Source organism: Nansenia antarctica (genome assembly GCF_963989245.1).
Source record: "Nansenia antarctica genome assembly, chromosome: 17".
Classification (NCBI taxonomy): domain Eukaryota; kingdom Metazoa; phylum Chordata; class Actinopteri; order Argentiniformes; family Microstomatidae; genus Nansenia; species Nansenia antarctica.
Genome location: NC_137687.1, coordinates 25,123,854 through 25,147,040, shown reverse-complemented (window position 1 = coordinate 25,147,040; position 23,187 = coordinate 25,123,854). Strand labels below are relative to the sequence as shown.

The 23,187-nt window shown below is 45.7% G+C and overlaps 2 protein-coding genes across 2 annotated transcripts; both read left to right on the top strand.

Annotated features, from left to right (window-relative positions):
• The first annotated feature begins 289 nt into the window (after window positions 1–289).
• On the top strand, window positions 290–4,554 carry rhbdd1 (rhomboid domain containing 1). Its single transcript, XM_080547249.1, has 6 exons — window positions 290–468; window positions 912–1,372; window positions 1,538–1,670; window positions 2,082–2,170; window positions 2,328–2,486; window positions 3,330–4,554. The coding sequence occupies exons 2-6, from the start codon at window positions 937–939 to the stop codon at window positions 3,380–3,382; spliced, it is 870 nt and encodes a 289-aa protein (XP_080403375.1). The 5' UTR covers window positions 290–468; window positions 912–936; the 3' UTR covers window positions 3,383–4,554.
• A 10,549-nt stretch (window positions 4,555–15,103) lies between these two features.
• On the top strand, window positions 15,104–21,181 carry mrpl44 (mitochondrial ribosomal protein L44; the record flags this gene model as incomplete). Its single annotated transcript, XM_080547200.1, has 4 exons — window positions 15,104–15,276; window positions 17,749–18,217; window positions 18,832–19,010; window positions 20,992–21,181. The coding sequence occupies 4 exons, from the start codon at window positions 15,104–15,106 to the stop codon at window positions 21,164–21,166; spliced, it is 996 nt and encodes a 331-aa protein (XP_080403326.1). The 3' UTR covers window positions 21,167–21,181.
• Between the last annotated feature and the right edge of the window lie 2,006 nt (window positions 21,182–23,187).

Here is a 23,187-nt window from a genome sequence, read left to right as displayed (position 1 = left end):
GCCCCGTCGCTTGGTTGATCGAGATTAGGGCGGTTCTTGGATGGACTTTGCACCCAATCACAAATCAACCTCTAGCCCCTACGCGTACCAGGCATGGATATACAACCTGGCCTGGCCAATCAGATAACACGTAGAGCCACGTGACACCGATTCTGAGCGGACCAGAGCACTAAACGAACGCTACTCCACGCCGCGCCGTGTGGCTCTTCAGGGAAATGATGAAATCAAACTGACAGAAGTACTTAAACAGTGGCGAAAGTTTGCCTCAATACTTCTCCGTGGTCGTAACTTGAGTATTGTGTACTGAGAACTTTGCAGAACTATCAAGAAGGCGAGCGATCACCTATCTTGACTGACTGTTAGTACCAGAAAGTTGTCAGAAATAGGGTTGGTTGTCTTCGTGGCTCAAAGTTAAGTTGACCAGCGGAGTGAAGAGGCTCTCTCTGCTTCTGCTGGGCCAGGTGGAGGGTAAGCAGAGTGCAGAGTGTCATGACGTAACCCCATACATACATATACCCTGAGCAACCAGGGAAATCACACAGGTTTATTTCGTAAACAAAGTTTCGTGACTCGAGTCACGTGACGTCCGGAGCTCTAGTATGTTGACGTTTGTTTATTGAATGCCGCAGATGCAGCTGCAGTAGCGACAGTCTCCTGACTAGATTTCATAGCTGTACATATCCTATTTTGTTCACACTATCGTGTCTTTGCACTATATCGCTATTTGCACTTCTGGTTAGGCTAAGCTGCATTTCATTGTCTAAGATCTAAGAAAAACAAAACAGAAAATTCCCTCTGTAACCCCCCCCCCCCCCCTGTGCAATACGAGGAACTACTGTGCAATAACAGTAATAATAAACTACATTGGGAGAGCTTGTTGTATTGACTCTTGTCATGTATGTCTTTTTCAGACTGAACAGCTGTGATTGAGTGACAATGAGGAACAGACACAGGGGGGGGTCCCATCTGGGTCTCCTGCTCCTGGCCTCCCAGGTGTTCCAGGTGGGGGTGGACAACATCCCCCCCGTGACGCTCGCCGTGCTGGGACTCAACGTCTACCTGTTCATGTCCCCTGCCAAGCCCCTGATGCAGGCCTGTGTCAGCGTCCAGCGGGCCTGGTGGCAGGGGGACTGGCACCGCCTCCTGTCGTCGCCGCTGCACCACATAGACGACTGGCACCTGTACTTCAACATGGCCTCGTTCCTGTATAAGGGCATCAGGTTGGAGCGCCGGCTGGGAGGCCCCTGGTTCGCCTACCTGCTGGCCGTGTTCTCCGTGCTCACGGGGGTAGTCTACCTCCTGTTGGAGATGGGACTCACTGAACTCACCCACGACCCGTCCTACAGTACGCAGTGTGCAGTGGGCTTCTCAGGTACTGCTGGTGTGCTGCTTCTACCATGTTCATGTTGGTATGCTAGCATGCTAGCTAGCTATCTGGGGATTCCTCAGAATCTGGAGTAAATGGAAGTAGGTTAGGGCAAAATACTTTTTACAGGCGTAACAGGGATGGTGAGCTGATGGCTGTTCTGTCTTCTAGGGGTCCTATTCGCTCTGAAGGTGCTGAGCAACTATTACGATCCAGGTGGTGTGACGTATGTGATGCACGTCGCTCTGCCCAATCGGTACGCTTGCTGGGCGGAGCTGGTGTTGATCCACATCACCTCACCAGGGTGAGTTCTCCTGAGGGGAAGGGTGGGTGGATGATAATTCATTGTATTTAGCGCTTTTCCGGGGCTCAAAGACGTTGACAATATGGGAAAAACAGAAGACACAGAAACGACAAGCAACATGAGCACATAGAACACAGAGTTAACGAACAGGCACAGGGAACAATTAACGCAGCAATGTCCAGGGCGGGGTAGGGGGGTGGCAGGGTTAGGGGAGATGTTTAGGGGTAGGGAAGGTTATATGCATGGGAGAACAGGTAGGTTTTGAGGTGGTCTAACTACTATTCCTCCACTAGACAGTTTGTTTCCCTTGAAACAAAGGAGCTTTCCACACATTTCACATTTCATTGACATATTGTGTATGTGTAATATAACACCGTCTCTTTTCCATAACACCCTCTCCTCCTTCTGCAGGACTTCCTTTGTGGGCCACCTGGCAGGCATCCTGGTAGGGCTCCTCTACACGGCCGGCCCTCTAAAGACCATCATGAAAAAGATTGCAGGTGTGTATGTGTGTAGCATGTTTGGACTTTCCCCAAGGATTTGACACCACAATGTACCCTAGAAGCTAGCGTACCGGGTTGGACGACGTGGGCAATTTTGACTTCAGGTCTCAGGAAGGCAACGTCACTGCACAATCCTAAGCATCTTCCACTGCAGGGCCCTTTATGCAGCCTCCGTATGGCCACCCTCAGTCTGGCCACCGTCAGAATGCCCCCCCTTCATATGGCCAGCCTCAGAACGGCCACCGCTACGCAGCCGGCCTATCGGAAGAGGAGCAGTACGAGGCGGCCGTCAGGGCCAGTCTGAATGACAGAGGTGAATATTAACCAAAGATAGAAAGCCTGAAGAGGCATCGGTAATGTATTAATGATGTGTCTCAGGAGGTAGAGCCGCCGTCTAATGATCACAAGGTTGGCAGATCGGCGGTTCGAGCCCTGGCTGGCCACATGTCGAAGTGTCCTTGGTTAAGACACTGAACCCCAAATTGCTCCCAGTGAGCGGGCCGGCCGGCGCCTTGCATGGTAGCTTGCCGCCATTGGTGTGTGAATGTGTGTGTGAATGGGTGAATGAGAGGCTGTTGTAAAGCGCTTTGGATAAAAGCGCTATATAAGTGCAGTCCGTTTAATGCCCACTAACGATCTCAACACACTTTGATGATCTGTTAATGAATTGATTTGGTTTTGTTTGTCACTGTTTGAAGACCTGACCAAAGTGTCACATAGCAGGAGTGGCACTTGAGTGTTCAAACCTTTCTGTATACTCTGTCTTTAACAAACTGCATTATTCATATCATTAACTACATTATTGCACTAATAATCAATTCGGACCTTTTTGTCGGAATAATCAAATGACTCATTTCACCTATGGGGAAAATGAGAACTCGTCGTTTGAGCGAGAACATTTTCATAATCACTACCTTCTTGTTTTTTTTCAGTTTCTTTTTTTGTGTGCTATCCTACCTTTTTGCCCCTTGGATATGATTTAGTTTGTGGTTTCTTTTCTTTTCTTTACATGTGTTCTCTATGTTATATTGAAACCTAGCTTTTGACGGGAGTGGGACTATGTACAAGCCTTCTGGGCTTCGTTCCCTCCTTGCACCGTTTCATGTGTGCTAAATAAAGTCAACTAAACTACCTTATGGTTGTAACTTCCCGGTAGATCCAACTGCGGAGGAGCTTCGGTGGCGGCGACTCCAGAGGTTTGACCGCTGAGATGAGAAGCCCGGTACTGTTCAGAAGCCCGGTACTGTTCAGAAGCCCGGTACTGTTCAGTGTCAAATGAAGAGGACCGCATGTTCGCCTTATCCTGGTCTCTGTTTTGGAATGAGGAATCAAACACACCACCTCATAGTATATGACATCACTTTGTCACCAATACAAGGATAGACATCTTATTTACCTTTCAGTGATTGTAATTCACTGTTGTGTTTATTGGTGTCACTTTTTGGAAACCGTGGTTTAGCTGCTTATCCGAATCAAGGATATGAAGCTGAGTCTATCGCGGGGTGTGAAACATGTTTGCAGCGAGCTGTGGCCACACTGAAAATGTGAACGTACAATATACAACATTTTCTTATAGTGTGCATATCCTTGTAAACACAAAAGTCATAAAATGGGTAAGTTCAGGCCACCAGTGCTCGATCATGACATCATATTTGAGGGTGCTCAGTTTGGACCAAAACCACTCAGAGCTTTTCACTGAACATTCTTTAACATGTGGTCTTGTTCCTTGAATGCTACAGATGTGAAGGCCATTCAGCACTTCTCTAAAAGCTACACAGGCTTTTGAAGATGATGTAAACTTGTTAGGATTCTGCTATTTCCTTCTTTTCAAGTGTAAGCTTGTAAGAACTGCAGTACCCTAGCAAGATGGGCTCCTGATACCGTGGCACTCTAATGCGCACCATTAAGTCTTAATTCTATATGGTTATTTCCATATATAAATATATATATATTTCCATATTTCCATACGATTTCTGAGAATGAATCGAAATGTTCTGGAATGAGCTAGTTAGATTCAACTAGAGGACAATGTTTGTCCTCTCAGTTTATCAGTACTGTATGCTGGTAAAGTGGAATATTATATATTGAGACACACAAACATATCACTGCGACACAGCAGTGATGTATTTAGTTGCACTTTGCCTCTACCATAATCCAAATTTAGAGACAGTTGGAAAAACTGTAGATTTGAACATTTATTTCCAAAGATTGGTTTTGAGCAATCGGCCATGTTAACCACATTACTGAAACCAGTATACACATTATCTGAAGTTGTTAACTAGATTTCTGGTGTATTGCTGGCACCTATCGAAGTTCCAATACAAGCATTGCTACGTTTCCCTAAAGACAGCTTGCTTTGTCATGGTTATGCTGCAATCGATGCCGTCAGTTTGTTATACAAATTTATGTTAATCATTAAATATATATATTGTGGTATATCTCTTCCTGTGTGTTATTGAATTCACATTGTATTAGATGTTATACAACACACAGACATATAGATATCAGCAATGGCTACTAAATGATTACAGCATCAGCTAAAGGCATCACCTTAGGGTGTGTTCTCACTACAACATTTGCTTCACTTGGAATCGGAGTTTAGGATAAAATTCGCTTTGCTCTGTAGCCAAGTGGATCAGGTGGTGAAGTGCCATTCTTATATTCTTTGTGAAGAACGCTGCAATGTATAAAACATGTTTTTTATTTAAAAATTATTAAACCAATATGTAGGCCTACACAAATACCATCAACTGCAAGTTGGGAATCTACATTTTAACCTCATAGTAACTATAACTATTTAAAATACAACGTTTTGGAGTATAGAGCCAAAAGAAGAAGAAAATGCTTCACTGTCCTATATTACTGACACAGGGCAGTGTGTGTGACTGCTCAGGGCCTGGGGGGGTGAAAGATCCAGTCACAGAGTGAACTAGGTCAGATACAGGGAGAGCTCCAGACACCTCCTCCAAGCGCAACACTTTAAGGGGGTGTTCTCACTAGAACATTTGCTTCACTTGGAATCGGAGTTTAGGATAACATTCGCTTTGCTCTGCGTCGTTTGGAGCTGTGAGAACGCGCATTCGAAGTCGCTCCCGGAGCAAACAACCGACGCATGCTCCGCTTGAAAAGGGTGGTTTCGCTCCGGTTAGAAACGACGCATCGAGGCTGTCCATAGGAAAACAACAGCGCATGCGTGTTGATCTGGATAAGAGCGGGACGAACGGGCAATTTTCATTTTTTCTGACCAATCAACTACCACGTCTGTTGCTTCGTTTGCGTATGTTACTTTGTTTACATAAAGCGCTGTAAGAATGCAAATCAGAGAAATAATTTATGCAACAATGTTGCAAACTCATCCACTTGCTCTGGGTCTCGATTCTGACCTTCCTGTGAGAACATGACCTAAGTCCAGTAACGTGCAGTGAGGTCATTGGCTGGGTAGGCAGTGAGCTATTAAAAAAAAAAAAACATGCGATTAACGCAGCAGTCAGACTTCAAATGGCATAGTAGCGCATACTATAAAGGCAATCAATCAATAGCCCTTATATCTTTTAACGCAAAACTCACTTCTTCAAGAAGTAGGCCTACTACCAGGATCCTCCCTCTTAAGCACCTATTGTATTTTTAGTTTGCTATTCTTCATTTTGCCTTAAAAAAGCAGTACACTCCTACGTTAAATGCAATTATTGTAAGTCGCTTTGAATAAAAGCGGCGGCTAAATGACTGTAATGTAATGTAGGCTAATATACGTCAATCACGTATATAATCTATAACGTCAATCACATAGCCAATATATACTATACTATCAAATAGCTGGTCAAAAATGTCAAATGTATTGTTATCTCATAACTACACATAGCGTAGCGCAACAGCCTGTCATTGCCTATACATTCACCTGCATCTCAACAGGATTTACAGCAGCACGCAAAACAGCTCAATGACAATATAAATTCACCTGCATCAACAACACAGGATTTACAGCATTTGAACCGGCACGCAATAGCCTACATTAACTTAAGCATATGTAACATGCGTAGGCAAATGTGCGGCTAAGTTCGACATAATTCCCACGATTGATGGAGCTACTGCTCTCGTCGTTCCCCCGAAATGCTCATTCTTGTTTAGCAAGGTAGCATGTTGCATCAATTAGGCTTTTCAACATTTCCCTGTTCTCCTTTACCTTTGCGTTGTGTGCAGTAACATGCAGCCGGTGCTGCTCATCCAGGGCCATGTCTATGCGACTTTTGCCAAAGGTTTCCAAGGCCATCTGAGAGTGGATGTGGGCTGTGGATTTTTCATGCTTCTCTAAAGCTCTTGGAAAATTGTTCAGGTTACAGTAGCCCCCTTTCACCCACACACTGTCGCTAGACGAGAACAGTAGGCAAGGGAAGCAGAACAGCTTGTTAGCCTGGCTACATCCACACAGCCAGTCCTTTTTTTTGTACCATTCCGTTTGAAATGTTCGTACAATCTTCTGTCCCTTCCTTTGGGTTAATTGAGATAGGTCAGGTGTTGCCCCCTCCCATTTTCAATCACATTTCGTTTTTGCTCAAAACTGAAGGTTGAAAATCTTTTTAACTGTTGGATATCCATGATGCCTATCGCAAGTTAGCTGGGGAAATTTAGAACCGCGGCGCGAACAGCAGAGGAATGCCGCTACGGCAAGCCAAACAAGCCAAACGCAAACTGTCAATCATGCTGTCAGACAGTCAGAAGCAGCGTGGCACGGTGCCTCAACGTCCATCAATGAAGACAATGTGAGAACAGACTACGCATGCGCAAACCTACGAAACCGTTGGTCTATCACTTCGCATAGCACAGAAGCACAAGCACAGTCTGCCTCTCGCAGACACAGGTGCCTCTCGCCAGCAATCAGCAATCAGCTAGCTTTGGGAGCAAACTCTCCTGGTGGCAGGGCGCCTGCTAACGATTCCCAACTAAGTTGGGCGCTCCGCCACGCCCCCAGCGGGCTCGCCACGCCCCCAGCGGGCTCGCCACGCCCCCAGCGGGCTCCCAACTAAGTTGGGCGCTCCGCCACGCCCCCAGCGGGCTCGACGCACGCGCAGCGGGCTCGACTCCCAGCGGGCTCGACTGCGAAACGGCATACATTTTGCCAGACTGCATACATTTTCACGCACTGCGTTGCTATTTTAAACATTACCGTTTCAATCAACCACGTAATATGTCACTGTCAGATATTTATTCACCAGAACTAGTAAAACAGAGGTAGAGGACAACAGAGGGGCCAGAAAAGTGAGCTGTAAAAAAATATTCCCTGACCCCTCTTAACGAGACGAGCAATAAGTTACATTAAATTACAATATCAGAGCATAAAAACATCACAGGAGAGACATGGCAAATGTGCGTCCATGAGTGTGAGTCCATCCCACCAGCTAAGCAGTTTTTGAGGCGATTAAAGTTTCATTTATTTCAGTTGTTCTGCCTATGTATCCTCTTGAGGATAAAACATGTGAGATCAGGTTTTGTATAGATTTGTAAAAATGAACATTAGAACCTGAAATGAACTGATTGAAAAGGGCCTATTGATATGAACAGATTGAAAAGGGCCTATTGATATGAACAGATTGAAGTGAACAGATTGACAATAGCAGGCCTATTAAATACAATGGCAGTCAAAACTGTCCTTTTGAGCCGTCTTTGGGTCTTCAATATATACAAAGGGGTAGAGGAGCACCAAAATATTATGAATGAAAAAACCTTTGTTGTCAGGCCTATTAAATACAATGGCAGTCAAAACTGTCCTTTTGAGCCGTCTTTGGGTCTTCAATATATACAAAGGGGTAGAGGAGCACCAAAATATTATGAATGAAAAAACCTTTATTGTCAGGCCTATTAAATACAATGGCAGTCAAAACTGTCCTTTTGAGCCGTCTTTGGGTCTTCAATATATACAAAGGGGTAGAGGAGCACCAAAATATTATGAATGAAAAAACCTTTATTGTCGCCAATGGGGAATTTTTTTTGTCAAACAGCTTAGTAGGGCAGACAGAAAACATTCAATAAATAAATACATAAAACTATAAAATATAATATATTATATATAATATAATAATATAAAATTATGTTCTGCCTCGAAGGAACGATGAGAGAGGGGCACTGTAATCCACTGTGTCGCGCCTCTGTAGTGGATGAGGGGCACTGTACCGTAGCGTCCTGCCTCTGTAGTGGATGAGGGGCACTGTACGGTAGTGTCCTGCCTCTGTAGTGGATGAGGGGCACTGTACGGTAGTGTCCTGCCTCTGTAGTGGATGAGGGGCACTGTACGGTAGCGTCCTGCCTCTGTAGTGGATGAGGGGCACTGTACGGTAGTGTCCTGCCTCTGTAGTGGATGAGGGGCACTGTACGGTAGCGTCCTGCCTCTGTAGTGGATGAGGGGCAGTTCCTCAGTGCTTTTTGGCCAGGCTGGTGTTTGAGGCCACTGCAGAAGTCAAGTTGTGCCGCTTGACTGGTCGCCCAGCAGACAAGTGCCTTTTTGAGCCACAGCTCTGCTTCCTCCGTGCCACAGCTGTGGGCTGGCAGCCAATCATTGGGCCTGGCCGTTTGGCGGCCCGCCTCAAAGTGACTGCCCGTCTGCTGGTCAGAGTACTGCTCCTTCCAAAGGTGTGGACAGCTGACAGTAGTGCAGCTGGTTTTTTCTTCAGCAGCTGATGCTGTTTGGCCATCTTCACCAACCCAGTGAAGAAGAGGGGATCCTCTTGGCCTCTTCTTTTCAGATCCTCCATCATGTTTTCCACGATGGAGGCACCACCAGAATCTGTGATATCCAAGAAGAAAATAGGTTTGAATTAATTTACATACAGTGAGGGAACAGTTCTAAAAATGTCCATTATCCGCAATGCTATCCCAATCTCAGCAGAATCGTTGAATACCACAGTGCTCTGTCTGTATGGCAGTCACACTGAACCACATTCACCACTATTAACAAACACTGTTAACAATGATTATGATACAGGATGATACGGACCAGGCAGAGGAACATGTACTTCAGGGTCCTCTTCCATTGGACCAAAAGAATCTCCCTCATCAGCAGGACATTCACGTCTGCACACACTGCTTTTAAAAAGGTGCATAAGTATTACTGTCTGTCCCACCCACATGATTGATTATGAACTTCTTTTTCTTTTTTCTTTTTTTTTTAGTTCACAGGTCCAAAAACATTTTATTCATTTCTGAGGTGAGTGTTCAACACAAAGAATACCCAACACACATGATTGAGCGGATTTCCCGCCCCCCCTGTCTCAGAGGTTGGAAGAAGTCCACAGATACGGTTGCTTGAAAATACAAAAACAATGTTGAGATGAGCAAGTCTAATAGACTACAGTAGATTGTACCATGGTCTTTGCGATGATAGCACTCCAAGCATAAGAATTGTTATAATTCTTAATGCCTGTTGCTAGGCACGTTGTTTGGGTTACGTAAACATAGCAAAGCACAAATAATGTATATTTTACTGTAGGAGTATTTCTTTGTTTTTGGTAGGCAACTGTGTTATTAGGGCAGTAATTAGCTAAGGTTCTTTGCCTCCACGATCGCGCATTAGTACTGTCCAATGCCTGCCTGCCTGCGTACCCGCTGACATCTTCATACAAATAATCTAGTACTAGTCCTTCCTTGTCCCCCTTCTCCTTTTTACCCTCTTCTTCACCTCTTCACTAGCTGATGTGTGGTGAGCTGTAGTGTGCACAAGCTGCAGCCTAAGCATCACCCAGGTGGGCGCTACACATTGGTTGTGATGTGGTGTGCCCCTTCTTCCTCTCCCACTGCACTTTGAGCATTGTTTGATGGAAAAGGGCTCTATAAATGCAATAAATTATTATTATTTTATCATTATAAATCATAAAAACCCAAAATTACCTCCTGATGTGAGCTTCAGAAGCTCAGCTTTCTGCTCAGCAGTAGTGGGAATGTAATTGTTGGACAAGCAGTGGTAGTGTTGCACCACTGCTTCTTGGTGCCTGCATGGTGCCCCTGTCTGTCCAGCTGGACAGGTGCACAGCTCAGACTCCATGTCCACCTCATACATTGCTGTCGACCCCTTGACCTTGAACAGCTTCACCTCAATCTGTCAGACATTAAGAAAGAGAAGATTCTGTTTAAACACTAACTCAGTGTTGAAAGTTTCTGTGAATCTAATAGTAGTAGTAGTAGTAGTAGTAGTAGTAGTAGTAGTAGTAGTAGTGATAGTAGTAGTAGTAGTAGTAGTAGTAGTAGTAGTAGTAGTAGTAGTAGTAGTAGTAGTAGTAGTAGTAGTAGTAGTAGTAGTAGTAGTAGTAGTAGTAGTAGTAGTAGTAGTAGTAGTAGTAGTAGTAGTAGTATTTAAAACTGTTACCTGCTGAATGTCGCTGGCTTCAATGCTGCTGTCATGACTCATGAGCCAAGAAGCGTGAACGCTGGAAAGCCTCTCTGTGGCCAAGGGCAACATCAGTGATGCGGGCTACATAGTATGTCTCCAGCCGGGAGGTGAGCATATCAAAGAGCTGCGGAGGGTTGAACGCTTTGGTCCTCAGCATGATCTTGTCTTTGAGGACACGCATCGCCGCCTCCACAAAGTTATTTGTGTTGTTCCCTCGAGTACGCAGCTCCACTCTGAAGCTCAGCGCCCAGTCTTCCCTCCTGTTGTACAGCCGCTCCAGGTAGACCAGGTATTTACGGTACCTGGAATGGATTACAAGACAAAAAGTGTATTACATTAACTATAGAGGTGCATCTCCTTCTGTATGTATGCAATGTTACAGGCATGAAATGTGTGAAATTACCATTTGTCAACTAAGTATCTTCACCATTGTAAAGCTAACTGTCTCTAAACTCCACACTAACCTGACAGCAACTGGATTTTCCGCGGCCTGCCTGTACAGCCTGTCTACCTCAGAGACCTCCCTGCTGTACAACATGTCCCTGATGAAGGCAAAGAGGGTTTTCCTGTCTCCCTTCTCCACATCACTCTCCTTACTCCACAGCCACCTCCAGGTAGCTTGGAGGAGGTGGAAGGAGCAGAGCAGCAGTGTAGCCTCAGGAAATGCCTGCTTTAGAGCTCCCCTCTCTGCACTGGAGTCATCTGTCAGGAACACGCGAGGTCCTGCCTGTCCTTTCCCTGCAAAGCCTTCCCTTCCAATGAGCCCTTTCAGCAGCTCCAGCCCCTCAAAGATTGTGCCTTTGTCCTCCGCTTGAGTGATGATGATCCCAAGGGGAAGGCCACCTGCACATGTGTGTGTGAGGAGGAGGAAGACCCGGCAGTTCTCTCTGTCCATGTTCCCAGAGGAGTCGATGAAGCAGAGCTCCCCACTGTGCTTGTGGGTGTGAAGGCGTTTCATCAGTGGGGAGCATATCGCGATGAGAAGAGCTCCAGCAGAGGAAGTGGTCATCCTGGCACACACTTCTCCACACTTGGTGTTGTACTCCACCACCTGTCGTTCCAGAGCTTCCAGCATATAAGGGCCTTGCTGTGCACCATACTCTCCCCTGCACACCTTTTGGAAGAGTCTGAACAAAATAATGTTAGCCAATAAAGTTATAATATGCATGCTGTATACCGTTTCAAACTATACATCCCACTCCACTGCTATGTGTTCAAATGTGTGACACATACACAACCATCATCAACATAGTATTATACAGTCTCAACCCCAATCATGTGAGGGGTCTTTTGACAATACATACATAATAACTACAATATGATCTTAAAAAAAAGGTGCACCTTTGGACAAACTGGAGGTCTGGGCAGATCTCTCTGTTCGCTGAGGCATGGACATATCTCACGCCATACTGCATTTGCAGGTCGTGCTTCAAGACACAAAGTGCTGATGTGGGAGAGTGGCCGATTTCAAAAAGCCTCGTCAGGCTCTCAATTGATGCCTTCCCCACATCTCTGTGCCAAAGGGCCTCGGCCACAAACAGGTTGTGGTTGTGGGTGTTCTTTACCCTGACTTCCAATGGGAAGTCAGGCATGTGTCTGTCCTTGCAGCTGTTGACAGAATCATATCAACATTATTTTAAGTTTGAGCCAGTGAATGAGGGAATCAGTGGATTGGTGAGGTAACAAGGAGGATGTGGATGAGTTGAAATACTTGGCGTCAACAATCCAAAGTAATGGAGAGCGTAAAATAGAGGTGAAGAAGATAGTGCAAGCTGGGTGGAGTGGGTGGAGAAGTGTCTTAAGAATGATTTGTGACAGAATGCTACCAGAATTCTACCACCAATAGTGAAAAGGAAAGTTTACACGTGGTGGCATTGTCTGACAAATAACTAAACAAGAGGCAGAGCTTGGTTTTGGACATGGCAGATAGGAGACAAGCTGGTAGGGGTAAGGATGCTGGAGATAGAGCTGAAGGAAAAGGCGGAGGCCTAAAAGAAAGTATATGGTGTGGTGAGGGTGGACCTGCAGATGGTTGGAGTGAGAGAAGCTGATACAGGACAGTTTAAAATGGAAAAAAATACTCTGCTAACGAGGATGTTAAGTTTAAGCCAAGGATGAATATAACAACATGATTATCAGCGTACAGTAGACCTGCATACATCTCTCAACTCACCGGCTAATCTGCCGCCTCCGCTTTATAGGCTGCTGGCACTGTTTCAGGGTGAGAGACATTGTGGCTGGACAGCCTGTGTTTTTAGATGAAGGTCTCGAATTGGCCGTCATAGACCTCACATCAACATGGTGCTGACACTTGTAGTCCACCTAAACAAAACATTATATTCACTATATAAACGTAAAGTGGAAGGAGTTGAGAACCTATGTGAATGCCATCCGCCTGATACGTGACTGTTTGGAGCAGGCACAAGACATTTTAACTGTTACCCTGAAAAGAACGCGCTTTGCCAGACATGGAATGGATTTTCGGACCCTCCATGTTACCCCGGAGTGTTTTGCTGCCTTCACCCACTCCCTTGCCTCGTCCTCTGTCCTGACCTGGACTCTAATTTGTGCCTCAAATGAAGCATGATCCCCTGGTGATGGCAGGGCCATGTATTTGCACACAGGGTATGTGTGATCAGGGGGTAGCCAACTCTGCAGATGGAAGCCACAGAGGAAGAAAATACAATTAGTATGGACGGATATACATTGGGACTTTTACCTCATAACCTTATCCTACAATGATGACTTATTGCGATTCTCATCAGTTCCCTTCTTCCAGTTGCTAGGTTCATAAATAAACACTTTAGGGCTCAATCTGTCAATAACAAGCTAGTACTCAACAATAAGCAATCCGGTCTTCTCTGGTCATAACTGTCATCATATTTCATATTTACATGCTAACAGCAATGTAATTTGAAGGGCTTGACTTTGTAGCCTACATTATGTGTGAACACATTACTTTTTCCTTGTGATGAGTTCACTTGTCTGAAGGACAAGTAGGCTATACAGTACATGAAAAAGTCCTGCTAAACTTTAACGTTATACCTTCAATTGAGGATATTCCTCCACGTTTTCCCTGACATCTGAGCACACACTGACCTGCGTGCTACTGACAGTGACAGGGTTCACTGATGGTGGTCTGTAAATGACCAAGGAGAAGTGTTAGGTTCAAAACGAGAATGAAAGACCCAAATATGTACTTTTCATGAAAGACCCAAATATGTACTTTTCACAATGCACATGGAGTTCATATTTTAACTTTAGAAATGAGGATATTCCTCCACGTTTTCCCTGACATCTGAGCACACACTGACCTGCGTGCTACCAAAATGCTAACCAAAATCTGCGTGCTAACCAAAATCGCGAATGAAAGACCCAAATATGTACTTTTCACAATGCACATGGAGTTCATATTTTAACTTTAGAAACGTTGATAAATGAAACCTACGCGGGCGCAGCATTGCGGCAGTCTTGCGTCGACATCTTGCAGCTAGGCATCTTGCAGTGAGGCATTGCATCTATCAGCGAGGGCAGCGCAGCGTCGAAAGAGGCGCGCAGCCTGGGGGGCGGAGCCCGCAGGCCGCTGGGCGTGGCGGAGCCCGCTGGGGGCGTGGCGGAGCGCCCAACTTAGTTGGGAATCAAATACAGGCTGCCAGCCTATGCATTCTATTTTTAAAACAACACATTTTACATCATTTATTTTTATTTTAACAACATTTTAACACATTAAAGTTAAGAATAATTAGTAAAATAAATAAATAAAAAATATATATTTGAGATAAAAAAATAATAAAAAAATATTTAAAAAAGACTGATATTCTTTTTCTTTCTTAAATGCCTGGGTGAGGCACTGCCTACCCTGCCTCACCTGACTGCACGCCACTGCCTAAGTCTAACCCTAAAGGCTTTAACTGCCTCTGCATAAGAGACCTTTCCTTCACTCTATTCTGTGCACCTCCTCCACCTCTCTTCTCATCTATTCACAGCCCCAATAAGCAACACTGGGACTCCCTCCACAGTTATAGCACTGTGATATCACTCCCTCTCCACACTCTCCATATTCATGTTCCCCACCACGTCTAGCACATCTTTTCTTCCCTTCACCTTAGACAGAAGCCCAAATTCCTGGCAGTTAAAACATCTCATTGGCTTTGTAGTCCTTGGGCCAAACCATTTTTCATTACCAAATTCTAGATGTGATTTTTTAATTCCTATACATCCCTAGATTATGTTTTGATATGATAGACCTATTGGTATGAACTCCCCAACTCTAAACTTAATACATTCAAATTATACCTCCTTTGGAAGATCCTTTGTTTCAAACTGCATCAAAAAAGGTCTCAGTCTCTTTTTTCTCTGCTCCCCTTCTTATTCCTTCTTTTGACTGAACTATTACACCTTTTTAAGTTTTCTACCAGTTCCTACCAGAGATGAACCTACTATTTCCATGCTGATTCGAGGATCATTATCTATGCGTCTATACGTAGGGCCCCAAGTAGGGCTTCAGGGTTTCCAGTCGGATGATTTTCACAGTGACACATTTTGCAAAAGCTGTCATGGCATCCTACATTGCAAACCGCGGTGCCCTTACACTGGGACTTCATTACCACCGCGTGTGTAGAAATGTTCTGTTCACACAGACCAGAGAGAAGAAGCGATGGATGAAGGCATATACTTTTTTGATGGAAAGGAAAATGCAAATCGAGGGACCTCCACCACCCACGCCTCGGTAAGTCATTCAGTGTTGGCAGGGACCGAGCTGGGGGGTATTCCATCAACATCGCTAAAAGAGAATCCAGGTTTAGTCTGACAAGTCTCGCGAGAGTTCCTAAAAATATCCAGGCATATTCTGATAAGTCTCGCGAGAGTTATCAAAAATAAGCCAGGATTTTCCTTTAGCGACGTCGATGGAATACCCCCCCTGGTCTGCAACAATGCAAGGCTGCAATGATGTTATTCATTGTGTTGCTAAAAGATACGACGACAATGAGATGCATGTTCCAGTTTTATTGTCTTAACATCATCAGAAACACACCGTAACAACATATATAAAGCTACAAATATAAAAGTACAGCGAGTAGCCTATATAATATAGGCCTAAATAAAAAAACAGTGCAAGGACATGACATGTAATGCAAATAAAAGCAAAATAACGAAAATGAGCATAAAAGCGTATCCTACAGACCACAATGTTAGGCTACTCTTCAAGCCTATTCTACGTTTTTTCGCCAGAAAAACAAGCATATTAACTTTTCCAGGCTTCAGCAGAGCACATGTATGTACACATCTGCCTGCTGTGTTGAACCCTGCTCTGAGCTGGCAGATCACGTGTCTTCCCATATGGTCTAGCGGTTAGGATTCCTGGTTTTCACCCAGGCGGCCCGGGTTCGACTCCCGGTATGGGAACTCCTTCTATTGGTTCTGTGGCGCAGGAGATAGGCGTCTAATGATCGCAAGGAGTCAAGGAAACTTCGAGATGTGGCCAGCCGGGGCTCATCTCGAAGTGTCCATGGGCAAGACACTTAACCCCAAATTGCTTGCGCCTTTGCATGGTAGCTTCCAGCCATTGGTGTGTGAATGGGTGAATGAGCTGGCTGTTGTAAAGCTCTTTGGAGCAGTCCATTAAGTAGCCTACTGTCGGGCCACCCTCGGCATCAGTGGAAAGCGGCTGTCTCTATTTCCACCAGAGATGGGGATCTTTGTGTCCGTCAATCACAGGCCCACGACAATAGGTAGTCATCTCTGACTCTGCTCAGTGCTCACTCCTCTTTGGCTGTCACCATCTCCATGCAAATCTTACACAGCCTCGTCAACAGTTGCTGGCTCGCCCCGAAAGAAAAATGTCCGTTCTGAGGAGAAGCTGTCACATGACTTGGTTAAAGGTTGACTAAAGGTTATTTATTTGACAAATGACATTGTTTACAAAAAGTTACAGAAAGTCATCCCTTTCATAGCGTCTTTAACCACACAGACGGCGGCGCTGAACAAACACTCTTAAGGCGTTTATTATATGTAGCGATTTATGACGGTTTTATGACGTTTAATACCCTTACTATTTTCAAAAACCCACGCCTTACGATATAACCGCCCGTCCCTAGTGTCTGGAGCACATTGCTGTGTGTCAGTGTTACAGGCAAGCTTTTCTTAGTGGTCTTTTCTTAGTGGTCTTACTATTAACCAAAGTTGCCGTGATCAGTATGTAAAATGGCCTGTACAAGCCAAGCCTGTAGAGTCGATTTCGGCTACCTTACTATGAGCTCTAATTGTAATCAATACCCCACATCCATTAGGTCTATATGGAATGCACTTATATAGCGCCTTTATCCAAAGAGCTTTACAACGGCCTCTCATTCACACATTCACACACCAATTGCGGCAAGCTACCATGCAAGGCGCCGGCATGCTCACTGGGAGCAATTTGGCGTTCAGTGTCTTGCCCAAGGATGTGGCCAGCCTGGGCTCGAACCGCTGATCTGCTGAGTGCTGACCTTGCGATCATTAGACGGCGGCTCTACCTCCTGCGCCACAGCCGCCCGTATGTACAAGTCAAGCCTGCAGAGTCGATTTCGGCTACCTTACTATGAGCTCTAATTGTAAATCTATACCCCATATCCATTAGGCCTATATCTAATGGGGGCGGCAGGTAGTCTAGGGGCCGGCCGGCCAATCAGAAGAAGGGATCCAGATGTGAGCAGATCATTTCCCCTTGGGGATCAATAGTCAGGGCTCCCACGGGTCCTTGAAATCCTTGAAAGTTTGTGAATTTGAGAAGAAGAAATCAAGGTCTTAAACGTTTTTGAAAATAGACATGGGTCATTGAAAGTGCTTGAATTCCCCTCTCTCTCCCTCTCTAAAAAATATATATATTCAAAAATGTTTTACTTAGCTCGTCAACTAGTAAATAAGTCTGTATTGCTTAACTTTACACATATTTCACACAATATATTGTTTTGCTGTGCTGTGGTAGAGAAGGCAAGAGACCATCTAGTGTTCACACATTCAAGCCTCTCTTTTTAATTGTTGTCTGTGAGCGGATAGTTCCTATTATATAAATTCTCATCTAGATCTGTCTCAAACTATGCCGTGTTGGCATGGTTTGAGTCTTGAAAGTCCTTGAATTTGATGTTTCAGAAGGTGTGGGAACCCTGAATAATGTATACATTATTATTTATTAAATGTTTTTATTCATTCTGTCTTCCAGCTCTCAAAAGCCTAACTGGGATTACAACGCAGAGATCCAGGCCTTCAGCGGCCGCCTTCACGAGAGCTTCTCCCTGCAGCTCCTAAAGACGGCGTTTGTGAACCCCTGTTACGTGCAATCAGAGACGGAGAGAAGGAGCGTGTTAGACATGGACTCTGAGACAACCGCGCTCGTCCTGAGGGACAACAGCGAGGTGAGCACACGGGGCCTGGAGTTCACTAACGGTTTCCTGACGGACTGGTGCAGGGCCAGCTTCCCTAGCCTGCCGGTAGTGGGCGTGGCTGCTGTGGTGCGGCACCTGACCAGCCATGCGGTCATATGCCATGTGGCCCGAAACCTGGCTGTGGAGGACCTCACCATGAGCGCTCAGTTCCCCGTCCCTGACGAGGTGCTACACAGGACGTTCCTGGCTGTGGTCGGGGCGCTCCACGAGAGCAGTGGGGCCGAGAGAGCAGGACATTTCCTTCGGGTAAGAACTTATGCACCCGTTTTGTCACTGTGATTTATCAATTTGTATTATTATTATTATTTATTTTATTATTCTCTTTTAGATTTGTTAAGTTTTTCAGTTTTATACACAAGGCAAGGCAAGTTTATTTGTATAGCACATTTCATACAACAGGGGCAATTCAAAGTGCTTTACATACATTATTTATTCAGCAAGAGCAGCATAGTAAGAAAATAAAAATGACAATGAATAAAAGCAAATATAAGAAGTAAATAGATAAAACATTTAATAAGACAAATAGTTAATGGAAAAAAGACATTGATGGAAGTGTTTGTGTTTAATCATAACTGCTGCAAAACATGAAGGTTTTTAGCTTAGATTTTGTTTTTACTCTTGGAATTATTATCTGATTAGTCTCAGCAAGACAAACTAACAACTAATCTAACTAACTAACAACAAGCTGCCAGGCTGCCATGTCTAGTATGATTTGGTTCAAAGCAATTCCCAAAATTTAACATCTTCAGGTATCACAAGGATGCTGATTTTTTTTACTTAGGACCAGCAACCATACCAGTCATTAATATCAATTTGTATTTGAGTGCTTTAATTGATTAGCGTCCTCCTCTCTTCCTCAGGACTTCGTGGTCACCCAGCTGATAGGGAGGGATGTGTTTGAGCTGTGGGCGGTGGTGAACCCCATGGGGCTGCTGGTGGAGGAGCTGTCCCAGAGGAGCCTGCCCCTCCCAGAGCCGCGGCTCACCAGGTCCACCGGGGCCAGCACCGTGCTGCCACTCTACTTTGTAGGACTGTACAGGTATGCACCCACATGTCCCATCTGCAGATATTCTGGTGAGGTTTTCCCCTTTACTGTGTCCCCTAAGACTAATAATAATAATAATAATTCATTGAATTTATATAGCGTTTTTCCGAGGCTCAAAGACGCTGACAATATAGGGGATACGGGAAACACAAAAACAACAAGTAACATGGAACACAGAGTCAGCGAACGGGCAGGGGGGGTGGTAGGGACAGGGGAGGTGGTTAGGGGTAGGGGAGGCTGTATGCATAACAGGGGGGTGGCAGGGTTAGGGGAGATGGGTAGGGGTAGGGGAGGTTGTATGCGTGTCAAGGGGGGGGGGGGCGCCGGGAGGGGGAGATGGCTAGGGGTAGGGGAGGCTGTAGGCATGGGAGAACAGGTAGGTTTTGAGGTGGGATTTAAAAGTGAGGAGTGAGGGTGAGTCTCTGAGTGGTTGGGGGAGAGAGTTCCAGAGGCGGGGTGCAGCTCGTGAAAAGGCACAGTGACCGAAGCCTTTGAGTTTTGAGGGTGGGACAATGAGGGGAACAATGGATGAGGATCGGAGGGTACGGGTAGGGCGGTGGGGGAGAAGGAGGTCAGTCAGGTAAGGGGGGGCCAGGCTAGGGGTGGGACGATTAGAAAATGTCATGTCACGATTATCGTGGGCAAAATAATCGCGATCCACGATATTATCGCGAGAATTATTATTATTATTATTTATTTAATTTTATTTTTTAATGCCAATAAAACACACTGTAATCACTTTAACTTAGATTTTGTTGTATTTTAGGACATTTTAAATCAGTAATTCAAATTCAGATTCTAGTGGCACATATCTCTGGCCATAATCCGGGTCCTTAATGTGGTATATGAGGTAAAAATCCTAAGTATGACAAAAATGGCTCAAATAGCCCCAGCCCTCTAAGGGTTAAGAAAGAGCAATTCCTTTTAGGCCAATCAGCACCTTTCATTAACGTACACAAGGAAGTTTAAAGAACGCACTCCCAGTGTTGCCAACTTCCAGAGCCCCTTGGCGACTTAATTAGTCAAAAGCGACCAGCGACAAATCTAACTTCCTTTTCTGGTCATTTGGGGAATTATTGTAAAGCATCTAACATATCCTGTATTCCACGGTTCACGTTACAACCGAGCTCAGGAGAGACGAGTAGGGATACAGTCTATGGCGAGCAAGGGTTGCCGTCTCCTCTCTCCCTCAACACTCACTCCCGCGGCCAGTCTGATAGCAGCCGCGGGGAGCGTGCCGTTGTGCGCGCGGCTCATGTGAGGAATTGCAATTATATTACAGTAACAGTCGCTAACTTGACTGCAAAAGTAATGTAGACTAGGCTGAAAAATAGCGCCAGACATTTGTTAAACACAGTTTATTCATAACATACGAGTATGACGATTATTCAAATAATTAAAATTCTCCACGATTAAGTTATCGCGGGTGTTTTTATCACGATTAACGATAAAAACGATAATCGTCCCATCCCTAGGCCAGGCTATGGAGGGCTTTGTATGTGAGGATGAGGATTTTTAATTGGATGCGTTCTTTGATGGGGAGCCAGTGGGACTACTGCCCTCCTTGTACTTTTCTAAGTTTCTCTGTTTCTCCAGTGTCTCTCTCTCTCTCTCTATATATATATATATATATATACGTATATATATTTGTATCTTTCTTTCTTTTTCTTTTCCTTCTATCACGGAGACTGCCAATGGCCCCAGGCCTGAGCTAGATTACTCTTCCTGCTACGACTGGTGGATTGATGATTCACTTGCTTAGTCAAATGTATTGATTGTAAGTCGCTTTGGAATAAGGCGTCTGCTAAGTGCCAAAAATGTTAATGTATGAATGGGAGTGGTTGGCAGTTGATTTAGAAACTGGCAGTCACCTGGCTTGAACCATTCAGCACTGATGGTGGGAAGAGTACATTTCTTCCATCCGGGACCAAAAACACGATTGAGTCTGAAATGTAATCTTGGTTTGTGTCCTCAGTGATGAGAAGCTTCTTGCTGAAGCCCCAGGAGAGACGGTTCTCGCTGCGGAGGAAGAGGCGGCCCGCGTGGCCCTGCGGAAACTCTACGGCTTCACTGAGAACCGCAGGCCGTGTGACTTCTCCACACCAGAGGAGCCGCTGGCCCCTGCCGTCCAGTCCATCAACAGCAGCTAAAGGAGGCCCCTCCCCCTTTTTCTGTGTAATATATATAATTTATCTAAATGAAAATGTCCACAATAAATCTGTATTCTAGAACATGTCTATTTTATTTTATCTACCATCTTGGGTTTCAAATATTATTCTTTAATTGTATTACTTAACAATTGTTCTAGAATAGAGTTACACTGGTTTATTTGTTAGTAGTCACAGTCCCACACTAACATACGTGGACGTACTCAAGAAAGATGCAGGAGCGGAAAGTACCGGCGAGCTAGTCAGATGTATGGAGGACCAGGGAGCTAGCCAGATGTATGGAAGACCAGGGAGCTAGCCATATGTAAGGAGGACCAGGGAGAGAGCCAGGTGTATGGAGGACCAGGGAGCTAGTCAGATGTATGGAGGACCAGGGAGAGAGCCAGATGTATGGAGGACCAGGGAGCTAGCCAGATGTATGGAGGACCAGGGAGCTAGCCAGATGTATGAATGAATGAATGAATGATGAATGAATGGTCTTTATTGTCATTGCTATAGTACAGGTACAACGAAATTTAGGAGGGGTGGCTCCCCTGGTGCTAGGAAAGAAAAAAAAACTAAAAAAGCAAGAAGGGAAAGGAGCTGGTTTACATAAATAAAGGCTATGTACACTATCCACTATACTATACTGTACAGATAGACGACTAGGGTTGTCATATTGCACATAGTGTTATTGCACATTCATTTAAAGTGTCGCAGTTTGCAGGCTTGAAATGTACATATTTGTGCCTCAGCACTACACCAGATTTTTTCAATCCAGCAGCTGCCATCAATCCGTCCAGACTGTCCAGGGCCCAGAACCTAGATCTTTGCTGTGTTCAGGGCCTGGATGGCCCTGGGGTAGAAGCTGTGCTTCAGTCTGTTTGTCCTTGCGGCCATGGTCCTGTACCGCCTTTTCGAGGGCAGCCGGGCAAAGTGTTCGTACCCAGGGTGGGTTGGGTCTCTGGAGATCTTGGAGGCCTTCCTGAGACAGCGTGTGTTGTGTTGTAGGGGAGGGGGGCGCCGGTGATCTTCTGGGCTGTTCTCACGACTCTCTGTAGCGCATTTCTCTCCGCGGTTGTGCAGATGGAGAACCAGTTGCAGATGCCGTAGGTGAGGATGCTCTCCACTCCGCCGCGGTAGAAGGCCACCAGTATCTCCTGCTTGTTGTGTTCCTTCCTGAGGACTCAGGAAGTAGAGCCGCTGTTGTGCCTTCTTGATGGTGGCTGCTGTGTTGTTCTTCCAGGACAGGTCATCCTGTATGTGCACCCCCAGGAATCGGAGGGCTGAGACTCTCTCCACGCTCTCTCCGTCGATGAGCAGGGGCTGGACCTCAGACTTTTTCCTCCTGAAGTCCACGATGATTTCCTGGATCTTTTACTTGTTCAGCAGCAGGTTGTTAACCTTGCACAGCTTGCTCAGCTGCTCTACCTCATCCCTGTACGCCGCCTCGTCCCCCCCCCGAGATGCAGCCCACCACGGTGGTGTCGTCTGCAAACTTTACGATGGAGTTGCTGGGGTGGACGGGGGTGAAGTCGTAGGTGTAGAGGTTGTAGAGGATGGGGCTTAGCACGCAGCCCTGGGGGGACCCAGTGCTGAGTCTGAGGCCTGTGGAGGTGTGGGAGCCCACCCGCACCCTCTGGGGGCGGTCGGACAGGAAGTCCTTGATCCATGCACATATAGAGTGTGATAGACCCAGGTCTAGTAGTTTGGTCACTAGCCTGTCTGGAAGGATGGTGTTGAAGGCAGAGCTGAAGTCCACAAAGAGCAGTCTCGCGTAGCTGTTTACCCTCTCCAGGTGGGATAGAGTGGCGTGGAGAGTCGTCGCGATGGCGTCCTCTGTGGACCTGTGGGCTCTGTAGGCGAACTGGTATGGATCCAGGTTGGGCGGGAGGCGTGTGAGTATGTGGGCCCGGACTAGTTTCTCGAAGCACTTCATTGGTGTGAGTGCCACCGGGCGGTAGTCGTTTAGGCAGCTCACCGTGCTTTTCTTCGGGACTGGGATGATAGTTGAGGTTTTCAGG